Below are 23,137 nucleotides of genomic sequence, written 5' to 3'. Positions count from 1 at the left end.
TATCCATGGCTCTTCATCTTACGAAACTTTATGTGTGAACGACATAATCAGAGATGCCAGTAAAAGAGCCTCATCACACAAAAGGTGTGTTTCTCTTCCACTCACCCTTTCCTCTGGCTGAGCGGAGTGCTTCCTCTTGAGATGAGGCAGCCGTCGTCCTGGTTCTTCTCAGCGTAGTACTGCAGGAGGGTGTGCTTGTTCCTGTGCAGGTAGTCCACCAGGTCTCCATAGCGACAGTACTCGGTAACCAGAAACAGAGGCCCTGATTGGTTGAAGAAGATATAAATTGAAAAATGAATTAAGGCAGGCCACAACTACTTTTCACACAACACAAATATACATACATTTATGTGTACACTAATCTGGATGAAGGTAAATACTTAGAAAAACTTTTATTTGATTTGATTAACAACTGACATTTACATAACAATATAAATAAACTGTTGATAAATGGTTTAATTATTGCATGCAGAGGAGCTGCCATTCATTATTTTCAGTGCTAAAACTTGACAGTGTTTTTAGTCCTAATAGAGCCTGGACAGCAGCAGTGTGTTTACATCTGTGGTGTAAAACCTTTCTCTCTCTCTTCTACAACCTCTGAAGCCGCAGGAATGTTTTCATCCTCTGCATGAAATTGTTTCTCTCTTGTTTTCTTCTCTTACCCACTCAAAGGGTAAGAAGGATGTCAACAAGATGAAGACAAACTAATTCTTTCTTAGTTCAGACCAATCCTTGCCGAAAAAGTCGACTGCACAAACAGCGACCCCCTCGATTCCAGGGAGGTGCTCCCGAGACAACTGCTCCACCTGTTTTCACTGCAACACTACCAAGATGAACAAATGAATCCCAAAGGAGAAACGTTGCTTCATCCTACAAGGGAAAGCTTTAATTCTAACGTTTGCACATCAAATTAAAAGTCTTCAGCCCTTTACCAGACAGCACTAATGCTCTACCCCTAGTTGCAAACTGACTGAACAAAAGATAAATCAGGCAAGAAACCCAACCCAAACTAACCGAACCTGTGAACACAGACAAACTGATTGCATTCAAAACCAACAGCCAACAATCCAGACTATGAGGCCTCCCAAAACTAGTACTTAGCTAATTCACTACACAGATTAATAACAATCAAGCTCAAATAGCTTAAACCTGAATCAAATGCAACCTCTGGCCTCTAAAGGCAAGCCACAAACCTTTACATGTGCAGCTAAGTGCAAATTAGAAGTGACACAAACAGTACTAGCTTCTTACTAACATAAGAAACTATTGTCCATTTAATTATAGACGCTATACTGAAAATAAATAAATTACTGAGTGATGCAAAAATGAAAATCAAAGTTAAATTTTTCTACAAAACCTTATGGCATCAGAATAGTTTGAAAGCTGCTACATTCACATAAAAGTCTTCATTTGGTGGCTGTAAAATAAAAACAAAAATAAAAAACCAAAAAACCAAAACCATAAAAAAATGTTCTCAGTAGTTTTGAGATTAAATAGATTTCATACATTAGTTTTTTTCCAGTTAGTTCCCCTTTTAGAGAACTGTTTAGTGGAAAATGTGTTTCACAAACTAAAGGACAGACACTGTGCTTGTGCTAAGTAGGCCACCAGGACAGAAAATGCTCATCACTGGTATCAGGAACACTTAATGTGTCAACAAAAATCGTATTATCAGCCCTGGTGCTCTCTGGGATGCTCACCATGTTTGGTGCAAGCTCCCAGCAGGTTCACGATGTTAAGGTGAGGACCCAGGTGACTCATGATCTTCAGCTCGGACATCAGAGCCTGTGTCTCGCTCCTCCTGGCTGTGGCTGGATGGAGAGAGAGAGAGAGAGAAAGAGAGAGAGAGAGAGAGGAAGGTATGAGAACAGGAGAACTAAACATACTGAGATCAGGACACACCGCGTCCCTGCCAAGACGTTCAATGTGTCGTTGGCTGAAACTCACGCCAGGCTAGCAACCAAACTAAAGCTCAGCAGGCGGCAGCTCTCTGCGCCCGCAGGAATACAGCTCTCTGGTGTCACTTTATCTGACAGCTATGCAGGGAACTGTACTGTCATCCGCACATGGCTTTCTATTGTGTTCCTACATTGTACGTCTTACATTTCAGCATTTTCACGGCCACTTTTGTGCTGGACTGGGAATGAGAGAGACCGTACGCAGTTGCCTCGACCACCCTGCCAAAGGCTCCTGATCCAAGAGTGCGACCTGAAACCCAAAGAGAAACACAAAGAGAGGCTCAGTAGGACAGAGTGTGAATGCAGCACATGGTGAAGCTGAAAAGGAAAGGAGGACCTCTCTGTTCAATAGAATATTAATACAAACACATTTCTCTGTGTTTTTTCTATTTCCAGGAAAATGAGCACATTTTTCAATGTCCCAGATTTTCCTCTCTCTAACCATCAAAGGCTTTAGAAGTTTGTAAGAAGCAGCTGACTAAAGTGATGAGGGACAAGTTTAACAAACCTCACTTAGTAGTCTAGCCTCGAGTAAACCCAGATGACCCAAACCAAAGAACAAACTAGAGTGAGCGGCGGATATCTACAGACTCATGAGTTTGTTCTGTCTGACCTCAAACTGCTCTCTGAACTATTGTTTGTCTGACAGTAACAACTGCATCTAAGCTAGTGGTTAGAAAGTCAAGACTGTATAAATTAGTGGACATAGCCACAGTGACGTAACCTATTTGTTGGTGGATAACCTGTTCAAGCTTCTGACTGACGCTATCTTGCTTTTGGAGACAGAAGTGACAGTATTCGGAAAAAATGGGGGACATGCACTCCTGTTTGAGAGACCATGAACTAATAAGGAAAGATATTTACCAGGGGAATTAATCATCTGAGAAGTTGGTCTTTTTCTCATCTGTTTTTATACAAACTCACTTCTTTCTGCAACCAGTGGAGTCTCCCCCTGCTGGCCATTAGAAAGAATGCAAGGTTTAAAGCACTTCTGCTTGGCTTCACTCTTCACTCTTTATTTTTGACTTAGCTCAGCTTAATCACCGCCTGCGTCACATGAAGTGTCTCACTGGGCGTCACAGCCTCACATTAGCGCTCCTCCCTTATATCATCTGTCTCTGTTCCCCCAGAGGACTCACCCAGCACCAGGTTGTCCCGCTGCATTTCCCAGGCCAGGTCATAGGGCAGGTGGATGGGGTCCACGTAGATGTACTCGTGACCGTCCTGGCTCACTGACTCGATCACCTTCCATCTGATCTCATAACGAGGCTTCTGAGAAAATACACAGAGAAAAAACAAAACTAAAAACCTCTGAAACAAAAGTTTGTACAGTTTAATTCATTAGACTTTTTGTTTACACCTGATGTGTGCAAAGGAACTTTCTTACCTTCCTCCACACAGCGATGAGGATGATGATAGACATGATAATGATGACCACCAAGGCTAGAACAGCAGCCAATACTGCCACCTGGGAGAACAGCGCTGCAACAGGCAGAGGAGCACAGGAAGGGCTTCAGCGGGGACGGAGGTAACTCCAACAAGTTGTTTCCAAGTCTCAACGGACATAAAACTTCACTTTGTAAACATTTTTGCAAAGATTTGTAAAGGAAGTTAAAGTTATAATGATAATAATAGCTCAAGCACACAAACACATATTTTGTCTTGTCATCTGATCATGGTGAAAATGTTTAGTGAACCTTTTACTGAGTCTCTTGAATATAAACTTCTCAGACTTAAATCTTGTGTTTTGCCAGACCACCATGTGTTTGTTTAGTTTAACCTAAAAGCTATAAAAATCATTTATCATTATAGTGTTTTTATTACATTGCATTTACGCGATAAAAACAGTAAACTTACACGACATAATGTTCTACAATTTTTTCTCTACTTAAACGCACAGTATAACTACACATGACACCTACTGCTGGACACCAGTTTGACGTCTCTCCTGTCGATGAGTCCCGCCTGGTTGCTGGTCTCACAGCGAACTGTGACCTGCTGCGGCTTGTGGAAGGTCAGCTGGCTCCGCACCTTGCTGGTTTTACGCGTCTCGCTGTAGCTCACATTGGTCTGGATGCTCAGCAGCTCTGGTTCTGGTGTCAGCGGCTGCCACACGGCGGTCTGGTTGCTGCACCTGCAGCAGGAAGCAGGACACAAGATCAGCAGGTGGAGTCAAAGGAGTCAGGAAGCAGATGTACAGATTTGAAAGTTAAATAAATGTGTATGGTCAGCCCCCTAGTGTTCACTGTGTGACAGTGGTGGTGTGACTTACTTGAGCATGCTGTCACAGCTGTACCACTGTATGCTCGGGGTCGGGACCCCCTCAGCTACACAGGTCACTAAGTGTCTCTTCCCAGGGAGGTGGTGGTCCGTCAGGTCTTTAATCTGAGAGGGGACTACACACAGGGGGGGCAGCAGTCATTAATCATCACTGACACACCGGATAGCAACACAGTGTGAACTTTTATCTTGTAAGATTATTATATGCCTTTATTGAGAGACAGGACAGTGGATAATGTTGGAAACAGGGGAAGAGAGAGAGGGGGATGACATGCAGCAAAGGGCCATGGGTGGGAGTTGAATCCAGGGCCGCCGCATTGAGGACTGTAGCCTCTGTACACGGGCTACACGATTCAGCCGCTGAGCTAAACCGGCGCTCGTACTCTTATTTTGAAATGCAAAAACATAACTTTCACTACCAGTAATGGGGCTAAAGATTCAAGAAAAGCCTGTATACTGTAAAAATCTTATTTTCCCCCTTACCTCGGACCTCCAGGTCAAAGGTCACTTCCTTTGTGTCATCTCCATTTGTAACATGGACAGTGTAGAGGCCCTTCTGCTCGGTCCTCACCCTCACCAAGGTGAGAATAGTTAAATATCTGAGGGAGAAGAAACATGGACATGAAGATATTTGGTCTCTAAAGCATACGAGCTGCCAAATATTTCCTGATTTGAGTGATAAATATATAAAAAAAGAAGTTTTGATATATTGATCTATTTTTACATGCAAAAGACAAATGGAAAGTTAGTACGATACTTTCTACAGACTACACATATTTACATAAGCGTATTATCTCTGACAAAGTGAATCATGCTCTCTTTCTCCATGCATGGAGTAGGCCTAGGGATGTTTTTCTACCACTTCCAAGAGAGCAGACCTATTTTTAGATTTATTTCCAGGAATTTGGTGGGATATTTAAGTGTTTCGGAATCTCGCTATCCGCTTCTCCAATGGATCCTGGAAAACCTGCACCAGATGACACGTTCTACGTAGTCTGGCAAGGAAGCTTGCTAAACTACACTTCCTCAATCTAGGACGCCCACCTCCGATGTCATGTCTCGTTCAAAATCGTCAGGTGTGAAATGTAGACTGCAGACCTGAAGACTTTTTAGACGATCCACAGGTATATTCTCGTCGTATTTCAGATTCTGTACCGCTCTGAGCCTGCAGCAAAACGGTAGTATTTCACTCCAACGTCTCTCGCTGGGCCGATTCTTTCAGAAGGAGGGGCACAATGCATGCTGGTCGTTGTAGGAATGTAGAATGGGCAAAACCACAAGCTGTTGCTGCCCCAATTTCAAATATTATTGCTTCTATCGATTACAGAGAACACCAGCTTTGACTGACATTGGCTTTCTCCAGGGGCCAATTGCTTCTTTAAGTGAGAACCCCCTGCCCTGAATACAATTTATTTGACTACTACATTATCTTAATTTCATTTTAATCTCCTGATACTTCATCTTTAAAACGCTACATGTTTTGCTAATTAATGTCTAAATCAGGTATTTTTTCTTTTCTTTTATATTTGTGGTTAAATGTTTTTAAAGGCTCTGTAATTAAAACATTGTTTGGCACGTTTCTGAAAGAGATTAGTGAGTTGTGACATGTTTCTCATGTTTATGGTTCCTGCCTGATGACTGATGGATTGCTGCCCTCTAGAGAGTATTGTGTTTCTCTCTGCGGAGGCCTTATCTGTTGATGACTGACAGGAGCCTGACGCCTCTGCAGGCCGTCGCCCTGACAGAGGTTCAGAGCTAATTGTTTAAATGCATCAACTCGTATAAGGTCTTCAGTGGTTTTATGGTATGTCAGGCATTTGAAAGGTCAGGAGTCGGCTTAGGAGTCTGACTGGATGTCTCACCTGATCTCATGCTCTTGTCTGGTTGCGATGGTTTTGTCTCCCTTGATGGTGGCGCCATCTTTGCTCCAGCGAACCAGAGGGGGAGGGTAGGCTTCGATCTCCACCCTCAGCTCCACGTTCTCCTGCAGCTTGGCTGAAGTGTTTAGTTTCTGAGCAGGCTTCAGCTCCACAAAGCCTCGCTCTGAGGAGAGAAGATAATATCGTGAGCAACATAAGGGACATGCTCCAATAGTTTGTTGGTCTACCATTTGTTGCTTGGCAGCTAGTTTTCACTTCTAAAAGACACTAAGAAGCTTTGAATATTTGGGATGATTTGCAGAGTTAGGCAGTACTTCTAACTCTAAAGGTTTAACATAATTAAAATATAAAAAGATTAAACTTAGTTAAATAACTGATGTGTTAAATAGATTAAAGATACACTGGATGGCAGACAAGAGACAGTGTCCCGTACTGCTGCGTTGGTTGCTGACCTTCTCTGGCCAGACAGTATCCGTCTTTTCCACTGATCTCTCCAGAGAAAACTACTCCACTGTCCTAGTCTTCGTGGAGCGTGGCGGTTCAAGCTATTCAAGGGTTTCATAAACATAACACACCTCACTGCAGAAAGAATAAGCACTCAGACCCTGATGCTTTCAGTGACAGTCCAAGGGGAATAAGGGAGAATAGTACAGTGTGATGACCTCTGGTTTTATTGGCTCTTAAGCACAAATCTGCCTCCCTGCTGGACTCACTGCATGTTAATGGTTCAAGTCAAGACTCATAATTATTTATTGAGTTTATTTCCAAAAGTCTAAATATAGAGTTGCTGTACCTGCTGGTTTAACGCTTTGTTTTTGAGGGCATCCACACCATGACTACGGTTTGTTTCACACTTTGAACAGAAATAAATAGAAGCCATCTTCATTTCCTTAAAAAGAAGCACCTCTCTCACCTCAGCTTGTAAAGGTTTACATAATAAGCAGTCTTCTCTCTCCGTCAGCGAAACACAATAATAACCTGTGCAGCATCAGTTTGTTTTAGTTTGGTGTGTGTGTGTGTGTTTGTGTGCATGTGTGTGTGTGTGTGTGTGTGTGTGTGGGTTTCTCTAACCGAGCACAGTGATGTTGACGCTGGCAGAGGCGGTCTGGTCTTGGACTCCCTCGTGGACATGACAGACGTAGTTTCCGCTGTGGGCCACCGTGGCCTGAGGGAAGAACAGGCAGGAGCGCATGTTCATGGCGGGCAAGACGTCTGTCAGCGGCTCGACTTCAATGACCTGGAAGACGTGAAGTGAAATGATGATGATTATCATGAAGCCTCATTATGCAGAAACTTATGTTAAGCTGCCAACTTAAGTATTTTGATTTCAAATGTCAGAAAGTTGATCAAAGAAGCTGTAACTTCTCCAAAAAGGAAACCATGCAGACCTGATTGTCACATATCCAACAGTATATATTTTAAGAGGATTTCCACAGGGGGGATAAAAATTGAGGTGTGTCTCTACATCTTGATGTAATTTGGGCTTGGCCATGAGGCCTGAGCGTGATCGTGAAAGGAAAGGAGAACAAAAGTTCTTGTTCTGCTTCACTCCTACTCACCTCCCTGTTGGGGATATCCCAGGAAAAATACACCAGCTCCACTCCGTGCACCGTGCAGTTTACTGTCAGCGGCTCACCCTGCTTCAGGACGCTCTTTGACGCATTGACGTAGGCGTCGATAGCCCCTGGGACTGGGAGAGGAAGGGAGTGTGGTGGGGGGAGAGGAGGGAGAGGCAGTGGTGATGTGATTTATCAGAACAGTATGCAGAAAAGTCCACTATCAGTTCAACATATGAGATCAACATATTGAAATCATAGTTTTTTATCCCGTCAGTATTAGTCAGAGCTGAACGTAGCAGCTGGCTCCTGTGAGCCAACAAAAACTTTATAGATCCACAAAAGTCAGAAATGTTTTTTTAATTTTACTAGCACATGCAACACTTTTGATGCTCTCCAGACAGTTTTTACCTCATTATAAAATCCCTATAAAGAACAAATCTAATGTTTGCACACCCTCCAGTAGCAAGTCCTCCAGCTGACAGTTAACTAGCATATGTGATGATAAAATAATGAATTATAGCCCTGAACTCGTAACATGGAGTTTATGCTGCATAAGCTGTTTGAAGAAAGGCGCATGGATATTTTAATGATGCCTTAAAAGGATGGACTCATTAACTTTAATAATTCTTGTGTAGATTGAATTAAAGGGTCCCACTCTGTGTGTGTTTGAGTTCTATGTAAACCCCTTTAACCTGAACACCTACCGACGATGCTGAAGACGTAGAAGGCCTGAGACTCCTTCACCTCCCCTCTCAGCTCTCCACGACACACATACGTCCTGTCCTCTAACGGTGCCTTGTACCCCTCACTAGGAATATAGCGCCCTTTGATTGGCATTTCGGTGCCCGTCTCGTACAGCGTGACATTGATGTTGGGATCGGTGACCACGCAGGGGATGTTGCTTTCCTCGCTGGTCTTTGTTACCATGCCGTGGGAGCTCTCGATGAACCACACAACAGAGTCTGTGGACAGAAACAGGACCACTGTTCTTTAGTATGCACACTGATTATTCTATGTGCCTTCTTGTGTACTTGCACCTGCAGACAATTAGAATGTAGAAGTGAATGAGACAAAGCTGTTTTATGAATGAGATACTAAAATGATCCCAATTTTCAAAACATACAAAGGAAATCTGAATTAGTCAAACCGGGCCTCACCTGGGACAAACACAGCCACCTCCTTAGACTCCCCTGTGTGTCGATCAATGCACTGATACACCCCCGTGTGCTTCCAGCTCATGTTCCACAAGGTCAACACACTGGATGTGACGCTGCTTTGCTCTATGTTGTAGCTTTGACTGCCGATTTGAACTCGTTCCACTTGAAAGTACGGCACGTCGTCCCTCTTGAAGTCCCAGGTGGTCTCCCCTGAGCCGGAGCAGGTGAGGGTGAGAGAGGAGCCCTCGGCCAGAACCAGCTCTCTCACATCCGGAGTGATCTCCACACAGCTCAGCTCGGTGCAGAGATACAGCAGAGCTGCAGTTGACACAACAGGGGAGAAGAGGTCAGGTTGGAGGTCAAAGAGGCGGCAGCATGAGGGCAAAGGTTAAGTCAACAACACATGGCAGATCCTGTGCTATCTCTCAATGATGAAGGATATAAGATGTCTGGAATGGAAATGTGGGAGGGTAATGAAGCTTTGTCATTGACGGATGCTTTCAGAATGACGGAGGTCAGTTTGGATGCATCCGTTTAACTTTACATCAAAGTATTGTGTTATCTCTCATGCTAATGAAGCTAATAATTCATCTCAGAAAGGTACGTTATTGTTTAAGCGTCCTTACTTTGACGATTCCTTTCAGTTTTGACCCTTTCAGATTAATTTGTTTATTGAAGCTGGGTCCTCACCTGTTAGTGTGACGGTCAGATGGAGTGCGGATGGCGTCACCCTCCTCATGGCCGAAGCACTTTGTTCTGCTTGCAAACAGAAAGAATGACAAACAGATTAAACATCATGTTTCCTGTTTAAAAATATTTGCCTCATGCATTGCATCTGTCGATATTTCAGTTAACAGATTGTTTGTTCCTTAACATCCCTCCCGCTTATCCTCTTCAGGGTCGGCTGGAGCCTATCCTAGCTGTCATTTGGCAAGAGGCGGGGCACATCCTGGACTGATCGCCAGTCAATCACAGGGCTGACACACAGAGACAGACAACCTTTCATGCTCAAACTCACACCTACTGGAAATTTTAGAGTCACTGATTAACCTAACGAGCATGTCTTTGGACTGTGGCAGGAAGCCGGAGTACCTGGAGGGAACCCATGCATGCACGGGGAGAACATGTAAACTCCACACAGAAAGCCCCACTTCGTCTGACCCGGGGGTGGAACTAGTAACCTTCGAGCTGTGAGGAAACAGCGCTAACCACTGCACCACTGTGCAGCCTGGTCCTTAATATATTCATGAAAGTCTAGTTTGTGATCATCCCTCTCTGAAAGGTCTCTTATTCCTGCCATCTTGAGCTCCAGCCTATACGGTTGATGACATAAAACTTGCTCAAATTAAAGGAAACAAACTAAAAGTATTTAGTGTCTTCTTCCTTTAATGGTGTCTGGTCTGCAACCAGGCTCTGATGTGCACATGCAGCTCACCCTGGAGGTATTTGACGCCTCGCTGCACCCGGACAGAGCGACAATGTCTGTCTCTTTTTGTTCCTGGTTCACCAACACTCTGCCCACTAACAAACGGGTCACTGTGCGCAGCTTTGCAACACGCTCACTGGCAACAATGCTGCGTCCGAGCTATTTCAGAGCCGTGCTGAGCCATTAATTGGTTTCGGTGTAAACAAAAGTGAAAATGAGGGCATTCACGTAAGCTGCTGACACTGCAGCGTAGGTGGATTTTTGAAAGGCGACTGTAGCAGGATATCATGTGATGCTAATATCAAAGGTGAAAGTAACACTTATAGTATCATCCTTAACATTAGACTTGATTTTACTGGAGAGTTAAAGGGAAGAAGAAAAGACTGAGAAGAGGAGGAATGGTTTGTTATTATGTTTAGAAGGGGCGGGGGGTCGGGGTTGGGGGTGGGGGTGTTAAGGCCTGCAGCACACAGACGTCTGGAAACAGTTAAGGATGGATCACAGGCCTGTACGCAAGAGAGGGTGGGAAAGAGAGAGAGGGCGGAAGAGCGGTGCTTGGGAAGAGCGAGGGTGGAGGAGGCAGTGGAAAGATTGTGAAATGTATCTTGAGAAATCTTCACCCATCTTTACTCGATAATGCAATCCAACTTAACAAGCTCTATTTTAGGAAACTGTGCTATCTTTGGGCAACATGAAATGGGTCATGTGTTTTAGATTTGACATATCACCATCTTACCTGAAAATATGAGGTCAGTGATCATTCATCATTTGAACATCAAGAGGAACTGTGTCAAGCAGAGTGTATTCAAATTACTACATTTTCTCTTAAATATTATTACGATATAAAAGACATGAAAGATCTGGTGAGCTTTGAGTTGACGGTGAAGTTTCATGACCAACCCAAAGCCACTTATTCAGACCAGATTCACTGTCTCTCTAAATTAACGGCCTTTGGCACTTCCGCTCCCAGAACGAAAAGCTCTTGAGTTGCTCCAAAAACATGACTGGTGCGTTTCCTCCCCCGCCTCCTGCTTCCAATAAAGAGGGGTGAAGGAGAGACAGACACACAGAGAGAGAGAGACAGACACAGAGAGAGAGACAGACGGAGAGAGAGATACTTTTTCTTCCCGTTACTGTTGCACACATGTGCCTATACAAACGTCCTTACTGGAATATTATACAAGCTGCATACGCTTAAAGACACACACAGCCACACGCTGTATCACACTCCACCCCCACTCTATCTCCCTCACCCACTACCAACACACACACACACACACACACACACACAGATTTCCCCCCTCTTCCCCTTCTTGTCACTGGTCTCTGTGTACAGTTCACGTTCCCACAGTACTTCCCTGAAACTTTCCCAGGACCGCTGATACACTTGGGACCCCGCTGGTGATGACGACGGGAGCAGGGGGGGTCACCTTATCCCCAGGGGCCCCAACAGCCAGCGACGAGGGACCGTTCACTGAGGAAGCCATACATCAGCACTCACCAGAGCCACTAACCTCAGTGTCAGAGATGATGACTTTGAGAGACAACAGCCAAACGCGGTGACGGCAAAGGCATGTGTCACTTGGCAGCATCGGGAGTAACAAATGTTATTGTGACTGGCTGCTGAGGCTATTTTTGCTCAGACTAGCCAAAGAGCTACATCAGGGCGACAGCAGGATGTGACTTTTCACTTTTGAAATCAAACATCAGAATCATTCTTTGCTGAACAAGAACAGTGTGTTCGACTCTTATTTTTATGTCTTTGAAAAGGACGGAAAAACAATGTTTAGCTACTGCAACACGATGAGGTTTTATGTTGACCGACGAGCGATGGGGGACTTTGAGAGGGAATCTAACCCTCAAGATAGGAAGTGCTGACTGGGATCAGGGGGCCAAGAGGAGCCAGAAAGTTGATTCAGAAAAGAGTTTGAAGATTGAACATGAGTTTTAAAGAGGGGGTGTTAAGCTGTGTCACATTTTAAGACATATTTATAATGTTACAATGTGGGATGTCCAGACTAAACGTGGGTGAAGATTCAAATCTGTAGGTAAAAGTATGTTGGAGTAATCCCGAGGCTTCTTAGCTCAGTCTGCAGGCTGCTGTGAACGCCAGGTTTCACACAGTTTTTTCTACATGCTCACCTCGGCAAGCTTTGGAGAGCTGGCCAATCAGAAGAAAGGGGGCTAGAAGGGGCTGGGTTTCTTAAAGGGACAAAGCTGACTGAGTTGTTTCAGGCAGAGGCTGTATGAGGGTCTGCACAGGGCACCAGTGAAATGATGCTAAGCTACTCCACAGGTATCACAGAGTGAAAAATGAAGCTTGAAAATAGCATAATACCCCCCTTTTAACCAAGTTTTAAAATCATGGCACAGTTGTAGTCCTGATGTGAGGACATGCTATTGAAATCATTGCTGTTTCTGTGCATCAAAAGGGAGCATACAACACAATTAAGTGTTAAAGGGGTCAGGACACTGTAGTGAATCTGCCAAGAAGGTTTGGCAGCCTTTCAGTTGCTTTGTCTCCCGCTTAATAAAAGCACTTGGTTGCAGTTTGACCCCTCAAACCCAAACTGGCTCTTTGTTTGCACCACAGAGACAACAGAGCGCTGTTTGAGACAGTTTACAGCACGAAGCATCCGCGGTATGCAAGCCAGGTCAAGTGGTTCTCTAATTGAGGAGCTCTAGAGGGTTTAAAAGATGATTTAAAGGATCTGAAAAACATTTTTATAAAGATGTTTATTATTGTCTTTTTAACCTTTGAAACTGGATATTCCCGCAATGATCTTGGATGTCGGAAAAAAACAAGCCGTGTTTATGCAAGTGATGGCACAGTAATCACCATGACGGATAAACTGTTATCCCACCGCACAAGTTTTCCCACAGATGCTGGGAATTTGGTGGCTGGTTGACCTCTCCTGGTTTTTTTAAACAGCCCTGCTACACTCTAAGTGTCACCAGCTAATGAGGAAGAATGCTAAAATCAACCTCAGCAGGGCGCACGCATACGCAGCCCACGCACAGTCCTCAGTCCCACAGCAGCCTGTAATCCCACTGCTGGGATTATCTATATATACTGTAGCTGCATGTTGCAACATCTGGCAGTGATGAAGCAGTGCTGGAAGAGGTGGGAACTGCTTTGCGAACAACATTTGCAGCCAAGTGTTTGCTTCAGTGTGTCCCAAGGGAGGGAGATTTCACTTAGAAACGAAAGGGGAAAAAAACGTAATCTATAACAAAAGAGAGAAAGACGTCCAAAAAAGCCTCTCAAAGTGCAGCTGGAGAGCTCTGACTTCCTGCACAGAGAGACATTCTGGCCTTGAGTGGGTGTAAAGCAGTGATGCATCAATGACACAGCAGACCACCACAACCACTAACCAAATACTCATGAGGAGAACATGAAATGTCACGATGAGAAGGAGAAAAGCTGCACATAACGAAACTTTAACAAAGAGAGAAGTTGCTTTAAATAACAGGCTGCACAGAAAAGATGTAAATAATGAGTAAAAACAAGAACAAAGAGGAAAAAGAAAGAGAGAAAACACGCAGAAGAAAACAATTAACATGGAAAAACAGCCCAATTAGACAAATGACGAAGCATAACAAAGCATAACACACCGCAGGAATACTACACACAGCACCAGACAGTGGAAAAATAGACAGCAAAGGGAGCATGCAGACGTACAGAATACAATTTATGGGAAGCACCACATCAAAGAGTGGAACAGCAGAGGGAGTACACACACGGCTTTACATCACACACAGCGTTTACTCTAATAAAGTGCACAGGAAGCTGTGATCTGCAAAACAAACATCTCCAAATTTCGTGGTCACTTCTTTCCAATGCAAACAATCATAGCTCAGATAAAACAGACTATGAAGTGACACTGAACATATATCACGTCCACTATAGCTGCAGCCAAACTCGTCTCTTTGTTTTGAGAAGGTTTTCTTGACACATCTCTGAACAGATGGACTTTGGCGAGCTCTGTGGGAAAAAAATGACCCAGAGTGTCTTTGTGAAAACAAACTGCCATTTTTATCACTTGTCTCGGACAGATCGACCCCCCCCTGGTCCCAGGAGGGAAACCTTCTGGTCCCTAAGCAGCAGCCTTGTTGTCCCCCTACATACAGACACTGTACATTAGCAGAGCTGTAATAATGACTGATTAACTGCAGGCTCTGAAGAAGGCAGTTTCAGCCATGATGGCACACATGTGATCAACATGCTGTCCGGGTACGTGAGTTACTGTAAGCAGGAAATGCTTCAGTGTGCAGTGTGAAGGATCCTTAAACACTCTAAGCTCATGATCGTTGGAGGTTTTGTCTCTAAAAGCAACAACTTTCACATTAAAGGGGGATATTGTGCTAATTTCAAGCTTCATATTTCACTATGATACCTGTGGAGTAGCTTAGCATTATTTACAGTTAAAAAAAAAATTCTCACTGTGGTGCTCTGTGCAGGCCCTCATACAGCCTTGGCCTGAAACCACTCAATCAGCTCTGTCCCTTTAAGAAACCCCGCCCCTACAAGCCCGCTTTCTTCTGATTGGCCAGCTCTCCGTAGCCTGCTGGGACTGCACTTTGTGATGTCACAAACCTGTGTGGAACATGGCATTCACAGCGGCCTGCAGACTGAGCTGAGAAGCCTGGGGATTACTCCAACATACTTTTACCTACAGATTTGAAAATTCACCCACGCTTAGTCTGGACATCCAACATTGTAACATTATAAATATGTCTTAAAATGAGACGCAGTTTAACACCCCCTCTTTAAACATTTGATGTGTTGTGAATATATGATGATTATCTTGCATTAAAGAAAACCTTTGATGCAGTCCCTGTTAAATACAAACAAATCATTGTAGTTACTTCAGGATGGATTGAGACACAAAAGAGGTTGTTGCAGATTAAGATACATTAATATTCAATCAGAAGTTCCTGTATCAGCAAAATAAGAGCCTTTGTCCTGTAACTTAAGAGCGTGAAGCAGCAAGCCCTCTCAAATTCACCTTATCATAGTGATGCATTTACAAACAGCCTCTCCTCTCAGTCCTGATCATAAATCTCCCTCTGGTTTTATTTTCCTCTGCTCTAGGATACAGTGACTGTGAGTGGTCTTACCTCTGCGACCAAAGCGACTCTGTTCTCATGCTGAGGCAACACATGTTTAGGAAACCGTGGATTTTGGTTTGCTCCCTTTCAAACAGAGCTGTAAATGCTGTTTGTAGTGGCGGCGGGGGGATGTAAAGGGCTTCTGGGTAGAACTCAGACGGTTGTAGAGCGACAACTTCAGATGTGGCTAGCGTTTGATATCAGCTTAATGATCTAATTTTCTCCTCATTTGGGAACCTAAATAGAGGGAGGATGGTTATGATATGAAAAACTAAAGCAGTGCTGCTGCTGGTGAGGCTGTAATTTAGTGCATGCTTTGTTTCTGCTCACAGGGGATATGGGGGAAATCAGATCTATTTGCTAGCATAAGCAGCACCACATCCTCCCACGTTTTTCTTCTGAGACCTCCCCACCCCTCTGCATGGTGTTCCCCTCCTTTTCCTGCACACCGGCCGTCCAACACTTAAGGGTATGAGCCCCCCGACCTGCCTCGTGAGAAATGGATCCTACACTTTCAGTCCCTCCACTCTTACACACCCACTCCCCCCTGAAAGAAAGAAACAGAAACAGCTGAATACAATTAGGGGCTTTAAAATTCCTAAGTTTCCCTGAACACGATAATGTTGGAAGGATGGGGAAAAGCAGGGAACATGGTGACAGGGAAGCATCAATCTGGGTGATAATTTACTTTGCAGTTTTGGGATGTGTGTGTAGAGTTATGATAACTTTGACATTTACAACACACAATCTACGAGTAGCTCTTTTGGGTGTTTCTTTCTATTCATGGGTATTACCAAATCAGAAGATCACTCTAGCTCGATGATGTTATCACTGAAAACAGTTTGTAACCGTATGACAAACTGAGAGAAATCCAAATAAGTCTCAATTTTCCACTACGAGGGATATTCTTATCTTGTAAAAGCAACAGACGTGTTTCCTTTGTCCTCCCGTCTCCCTGCTCTGTATCGCCAAATCCAGCATGTTTTTGTTGGACGGAACGAACTCCAGAGAGAGAAAGTAGTGCTTTAAAAGAATCTGCTGGAGAGCAAAACTTCCTGCTGAAAATATGTATTTTCCCTTAAGTGGAAAAGTCAGAGAGAGAGGATTGTAATATCGTTTTACCCAGACAATGGTAAAAGAGGAAGGTAATCCTCTACTTGAGTAAAGGTAGTAATGCTGCAGCTCTTAAAAAGTCAATAAGAAGCAAGTCATACATTTAAAGTTTAACTTAAAGTAATAATCTCAAAGGTTTTCATGTAAATAGATGCCTGTGAAATCACTATCTATCACCAAATGAGGCAACACAATGGTGATTGAGCCTATGGCCCACTGATGAAAGCCTTCACATTTGTAGTATTACAGACTGGGTGTCTCTGGCGACAATCGCGGAAGAAATCACAAGCGGCGCCCAGTTAGTGACGCGTTTTCCATCACCCAGCAGTGGTTGGTCTACCAGAGAGGGTAGGTGGAGCTAAGCAGCTGCTTTTCCATGTGTCGCGAGTAAACAGTAATCTACTATGGCTGAACAAACAAAGAGAAGATCGATGACTACAGATACAACTTCAAAAATAAGTGACAAACCAAAGAAAAAGAAACAAATTCGATGCTCAGATGAAGGCAAACAGTCTCAAAAGGAAAGCGACCGTCAGCGAGGAAAATCAGAAGTCACAACAGAGCCAACCGTGGACGTCACACATGCAACACTGTCTGGATATCTGGGAAGTGTGCTCCCACAATTTGAGTTTATCGCCATAGGTGCCGTCTTTGAGATTATAACTTTAAAGCTTAGTTTAAATCTTACAGGAACAGTTTGAAATGTTGGCAAAACACCTACATTTAAAAGTTACGTGAGAAAATCGAACAACAACCCCACACAGCTGTCATGCCTGTATGGCAAAAATGAATTCGGAGCAGTTAGCGTAGCTTAGCACATACACTCGGGTAAGTAGCTAGCCCCAGGCTATTGCTAATACAGGTTGGTTCCTTTAAACAAAGTTGATATAAAATGTTAATCACTGAGGTTAAGTGTAGTTTGGCATTTCTATAAGTATTTATAACTAAATAAGCAGCAACTTAGAGACTAGAATACAATGAATCTTTTTTAATCATATATTGAAAGTTTTACACTCAAATAATCAACATCAGGACTGTGTAGGTATGGTTTGATCAGAATAGAGTAAAAGTGGCCTGAAAACATACAAATGTGAGCAAATGAATGAAATGAAATGAAGTACAAGTATGAAGCAGCATAAAATGTAAATACTCAAGTAAAGTACCATTACTTGTGCACAAAGTACTTTAAGGCTGATTTCCCCCTAAGAGTTTGGTATGATAAGTTAAGAGGACACATCTCCTCCAGGAGTCGTCCTGTAGGAGGGGCCTAACGCTCTGCCTGAAGATGAGATGCAGCTGCCTGTCAGCTCTGTGAGTGGGCGGGAGGAGGGGAGAGAAGGAGGGAACGGGGGGGAGGCCAGATGGACAGGCAGCCGTACAGGATGCTGTATTGCAGGCAGCCCGTCTAAGTGCTCTTCATTAAAGCTATATGACTCAAATAGGAGTCTTTAAGTACAGCATTAAAGAAGCAGTGACCTGAAGGATATGAATCAAAGAAACGACAGCTCAGTTCAGAGGCATGAGTGATGAATTATGAATCAGCCAATAGATGAGCACCACAGAGTGAGTCAGAGGCTGCTATGTTTGATATGAAAACACAATAACCATAAGAGTAGTGTGATAGGATGAATGAGTGCTCTGGATTATGTCTTAAACTCCATCCTGTTCTAAACAACATCCCTCTGGTTTAAAAAGCCTGATTTCTGAGCAGCTGTGTGTCGGGCCATCAGGGGATAAATCACAAGAGGACACAATGGGATCAATGTGTTTCAAAACTTTCTGCTGAGTTCAAACTGTTACATATCAGCACATGTGAGCCCAATCAGACTCCTGGCATGTTTTCTGCATGGTCATAATGTGAAGCACATTTTCTCCGAGCGGCTGGCATGCAGGGAGGCCGGAGAGCCAGGAAACAGCTGATGACGAAGGATTAGGTCTGCGGGCCAGGGGGGAACGGAGCCGACTGGGCTGTGCTGCATCAGAGCCGGGGAGAGGAGCGCTCTGCTGCAGTGCATACCAGCAGCCTGACGCACAGGGAGAAAAATCCCCAAAGATCAGAAGAGAAATAAAACTTCACGATGTTTTACAAATCTGCAAAGACTTGTCAGAGTTCATATGTACAGCTGTGAAACGTCAACATCAAACTAGTGCTAAAACTATGATGTGAATGCTGTTGTGTCTAATACCCTTGATGGTAAAAGTATGACATGCATGCAATTTTCCAACGGCTCCTCTGCAACAACAGTACGAGACAATGCCTGGACCGAAATATCCACCGAGCCGCAGAGGATCAAAGACTTCAAAAGGAGAATCCTCACTTTAGAGGAGGAGAGTAGCAGACACAAAACACACGCCAACATTGTTTTGATGACAACTTGCCCTAATCAGATGCCCCCATGTTAAAAAGGTCATCTGTATGCAGAAGATGGATGTGCAGTTCAGTAACTATACATGCAGCACAAAGCGGGGAAGTGGGAAGGCTTTCAGGTGCACAACATATGGCAGGATTAGAGTGAAAAGACATACATGCCACATGTGTCCCGGCCATGAAATAGCTCACATTGCTCCTAATGTAACTCACTCCAGGTAGTAAAAGCTTCTCCTGTGATGAACGAGAGGAGATGATTCAACAGATTGTTTGTGTCTGCTCGGCTCTGCGTTCCTCAGACGAGACCGGATCGCAGCTTTATGGGAGATTTGCATTCACAAAAAGTTTAAAGCTGGTGTTGCTTGTGACGATGACTGATGCAAGGTCTAATATCACTGCACAGCTTTTCAATAACTTGTCCATGAAGCTATAAGCAGAGGAGATTGATTCTCTTAGGGCCATTCACAGGGCAGGAAAGAGAGTGATGGTTTAGCGCTAAGGAGCGTCAGTTCACTCAGGGTGACTGAAGAGAGCTGAATAAACAGCCTTTTAGCAGTGATGCACAAAGTGGAGCGCATACAAACAGCTTGTGCTAAAAAGCCCAGTGTGTGTGTGTTTGTGCGTGTGTGAGAGAGACCATGGGATACCTTGTCAAACGTATTCTCTTAGTGGGAAGATAAACATTGTTAAAGTTACGCTGTGTAAAGAGTGAAAAGGTGTCTATGTGCAGAGATGCAAGCCGTCACCGTGTTGCTGTTTGAACAGGTTGCTCTTACTCTTTCACATTGTAGTTCCTGTTGTGTACACATTCAAGTATGCGGGTGACAAATACCACCAACAGAGACACATTCACATTAACTAGCAACACGTCAATACAAAACAAGGCTTATTTTGTCTTAAGGTGTTAGATCAGATTAAATCGAAGATAGTTAAATGGACAAACAGTCTGGGGATGTAAGAATGAGGTGCATCCGCTCTGTGACAGACAGCTATGAAATCAAATCTGTCACAGAGGGCTTCCCAAGCAGGCTAAGTGAATTTTAACGGCTTCTTACAAAGGATCTTCACTCCTGCCAACAGCTGCCAAACAACCATGACTAAAAGTAAGAGAATAAAGACCCCTCACCTTCACAGTGATCCTAGAAGCCAGACAGGTCTTCCCTCTCCGTCCGAGCAGCCGGTCTCCTACTTCTGAATCCAGAGGACAGATTTCCAGCTGGTTGTCTCCTCAGGGGCTGCTGCCTCTGATGTATAGATCCCTCAGATGTTCAGAGTCTGAGGTTAATCTCCGCTGTCCCCGGAGTCCGCTGGAGGAGGAACCACTCTGAGCCCGGCTGTTTGTTTAGTCAAATCACAGCACCACAGGGGTCTCCTCTCCTCTCCTCTCCTCGCTCTCTCTCACAGTCTGAAAACAGCCTGCCCGCCACTCCTAAAGACTGCTGTAAGTTTAAATGGAGACATGCGCACACACATGCACACGGCTTCCCCGACACATTCACGCAGACGAGAGAGTCAGTGGTCCGGCCCTGCTGAAGTTAGAGTAAGAGTGAGGTAGGGAGGGAGAGGAGGGAGGGATAAGTGAGGGGGGAGTTAAGCAAAAAGTAAGTGAGAGAGAGAGAGAGAGAGAGAGAGAAAACTTCAAAATACAGATCAGAATTCAGCTTGTTGTCCCTCGGTAGCAGCCGCAGAGGTCCCGAGCTGGAGTGATTTGTTTATGAATGGAGAGGTGGACTGAGACTGTCTCTATTGGCAACAGCAATCTGGACCGCATCTAACCCCTCCATAAAACAACAAACACAATAAGAGAAAGAGTGAGAGAGTGAGAGGTCTAAGCGGAGGGGGGAAAAAAAGAAGGTTTTGGCAGAGCTCATTGGTGGCCTGCTTTGGAAACAAACATGGAAGTCTCAGTTTCTCAGGCAAATAGCTTCCCTTACATAAGCTGTGGTGTCAGGTGTAAAAGAGGTTAAACACACTAGGTACTTCAGCAGAAGCGAGCCCACTTTTCTTACATGTTACCTCTCATTTTCTGTCTCTTTTATTTTCTTTCTTTCTGCATGTATCCCACGTAAAATAACTCAACACCTGCCTCTGTCGTCACCCCCCTCTGTCTCTTTTCAGCCTCTCTCTTTCAAACACACACCATGCAAATCATCTGTTTTCCACATTGGCTCTCTCCCTAATTTCGTCCTTTCCCAGGATATGGTTTGAAATTCATAACGCAACACTGCAGCCGACGACGGCCTTTTTTCTTGTTAACAAGGGGCCGAGGCAGACCGAGAGTGGGGAGAGGAGAGGGGGGCAGGGGGTAATTGGACGGCAACCATGTTCTCCTTTAATTGTGAGGGTAAATCTAAAAGCCGAGCTAGCGGTAATTAGAGAGCCGGTGCAGCCCCGCTTATTAAAGAGGAGGGGAACAACACCACACAGGACCGTCCCACCTTAACATACATCTATTTCGATCTTTGTAATTAACACCTTCTTGCAGTAAACCTGTCCTTCATCCACGTATAATACCCCATGAATCTACTCTTGCACGTTTTAGTGCTTGCAATTTCAATTAAAAAGCATCAATATTGCTCATTATGCAGATGCTTAACCACGGACAATCACTTTGACCAATCACTCTGCAGAAAACCACAGCCCTGAGCTGAACCCAACACACCTCTGATGGATGAAGATGGATGACGGCATACAACGAGTGATCTGGAGTCAGCTCCATTGTTCACGCCCAAACCTGAAACTTTGAAAACAATGGGACATTTGTAAACAACAACAGCAACAATTGTCATCTCCATCATATTATTAAAAAAAACACCTGTCAAACAGCACGGATTAAGCAGGACAATAACCAAACATTCCCATGTTATCTCCAGAGGGAAGAGTTTCTGCTTGTGTTTGCACAAAGTGCTTTTGGACGGTTGTTAGGACAAAACAAGAAACTTCATCTAAGACTTATGGGAAATATGACGGATGTATGTCATGTCATTCATCTCCCTGCCCTCATTTCCTGTCAGCTCTCCACTGCTACAGTCTACAGTAATAAACATTAAAAAGCAGGAAATGTTCCTTATCGGGTTCAAGAAGTTTAATGTACAAAATGGAAGTGTGTTTTTTGTCAACTTAAGCTGCATGATAAAATACGGCATGGTCACCCTGGTCATTACTTAAATAGCGTAAGTAATAATGTCTTATGCTGTCTTGTTGTTTATTAGACAACTTAAAACAACAATGCCTCACACCTAAAACTAAATCTGGGCTGGTGAGTTGTGATCCTAACTGAACTACTTTGTTTCGTTGTTTGGTTTACTTCATGCACAATGATGCTGGCTAGTGCACTTGCTGTTTGCAGGCATTTTGAGGACTGTGTTAAGTCTCAGAGGAAGCCATAGTGTGGCAGACGAAAGCTCTCTGGGTGTGTCTGGGCACCTACAGCCGCTCTCTTTCTAACACATGGCAACTTTTAGAATTGGTGAAAAGAGGCTACAGGCCTCTTATTAGTTCTCCCTCAATGAACTTGAACTACAAGGAGACCTGTGGGAACACTGTTTATGTTGTAGTGTTTAAAGTAAATCTTTTTATGTTAGTCGTTTCCTTTAATAACCCTTAATTTATATAAATATTAAAGATTTATTTAGCCTGAGGGTTTCATTGGCACACAACAGCTGACAGGCCAAGTCGTTTTTACTTGGTGGCCATTGCTCTTCAGAAAACATGTTTGATGTTTGTGTTGAGCTCTGCTGATTCCCATTAACAAGAGCCATCTTCGTGCTAATAGCTGATAGCTGTTATAGCTGATAATGACTTTTCTGACAGTAACATGAATCTTTTATGAATGTTTAGTAGAGGCAGATGCAGAAGGACCCACAGACAAGCTCAACCAGTGGACATGCAGTGCTTTGCAGCAACATATTCTGAGTATATTACCTGAAAATGAAAAAGGCCATAAAGCCAACAGAAGGTTGGATTTTTGAAACAAATTAGACCCAAATAAGCTGCTACTTTTAAGCATGTTGCTGCCCTCATGTGGTTGTTTTAAGAAGGAGTGTAGTGGACAATAAATCTACACAACTGTACCATGTCTTCAAACTTGACTTGGGGCGCTGGTTTAGCTCGGTTGGTGGAGTGGGAGGCACATGTCTAGAGGCCACAGTCCTCGACGCACTGATCGCAGGCTCAACTCCTTGTCTGCCGATCCATTTGGTGCATGTCTTCCTCCACTCTCTACTCCCCACATTCCCTGTCTCTCTTCCGCTTTCCTGTATAATAAAGGCAAAAGCCAAAAGA

At 44.0% G+C, this 23,137-nt stretch overlaps 1 protein-coding gene across 1 annotated transcript in view; it reads right to left on the bottom strand.

The window, feature by feature from the left end:
* pdgfrb (platelet-derived growth factor receptor, beta polypeptide) overlaps positions 1-20,369 on the bottom strand; it is a 28,488-nt gene extending 8,119 nt beyond the window's left edge. The window contains exons 1-15 of the mRNA XM_069670471.1: positions 19,980-20,369; positions 9,525-9,590; positions 8,835-9,152; positions 8,382-8,639; positions 7,678-7,808; positions 7,190-7,355; positions 6,101-6,281; positions 4,722-4,837; positions 4,231-4,354; positions 3,881-4,092; positions 3,346-3,440; positions 3,098-3,230; positions 2,104-2,208; positions 1,701-1,811; positions 106-262 (exon numbers count right to left, since the gene is read on the bottom strand). Of these exons, the coding sequence (XP_069526572.1) occupies positions 106-262; positions 1,701-1,811; positions 2,104-2,208; positions 3,098-3,230; positions 3,346-3,440; positions 3,881-4,092; positions 4,231-4,354; positions 4,722-4,837; positions 6,101-6,281; positions 7,190-7,355; positions 7,678-7,808; positions 8,382-8,639; positions 8,835-9,152; positions 9,525-9,573 (2,156 nt within the window). The 5' untranslated portion in view covers positions 9,574-9,590; positions 19,980-20,369. The remainder of the gene's footprint in view (positions 1-105; positions 263-1,700; positions 1,812-2,103; positions 2,209-3,097; positions 3,231-3,345; positions 3,441-3,880; positions 4,093-4,230; positions 4,355-4,721; positions 4,838-6,100; positions 6,282-7,189; positions 7,356-7,677; positions 7,809-8,381; positions 8,640-8,834; positions 9,153-9,524; positions 9,591-19,979) is intronic.
* Positions 20,370-23,137: the final 2,768 nt, after the last annotated feature.

The sequence above is a fragment of the Semicossyphus pulcher genome, unplaced genomic scaffold, assembly GCF_022749685.1.
Source record: "Semicossyphus pulcher isolate SPU_LCO1_2020_fin unplaced genomic scaffold, fSemPul1.0.p SCAF_2, whole genome shotgun sequence".
NCBI lineage: Eukaryota > Metazoa > Chordata > Actinopteri > Labriformes > Labridae > Semicossyphus > Semicossyphus pulcher.
The sequence above is the reverse complement of the archived record's forward strand: the minus strand, read 5'-3'. Positions and strand labels throughout refer to the sequence as shown.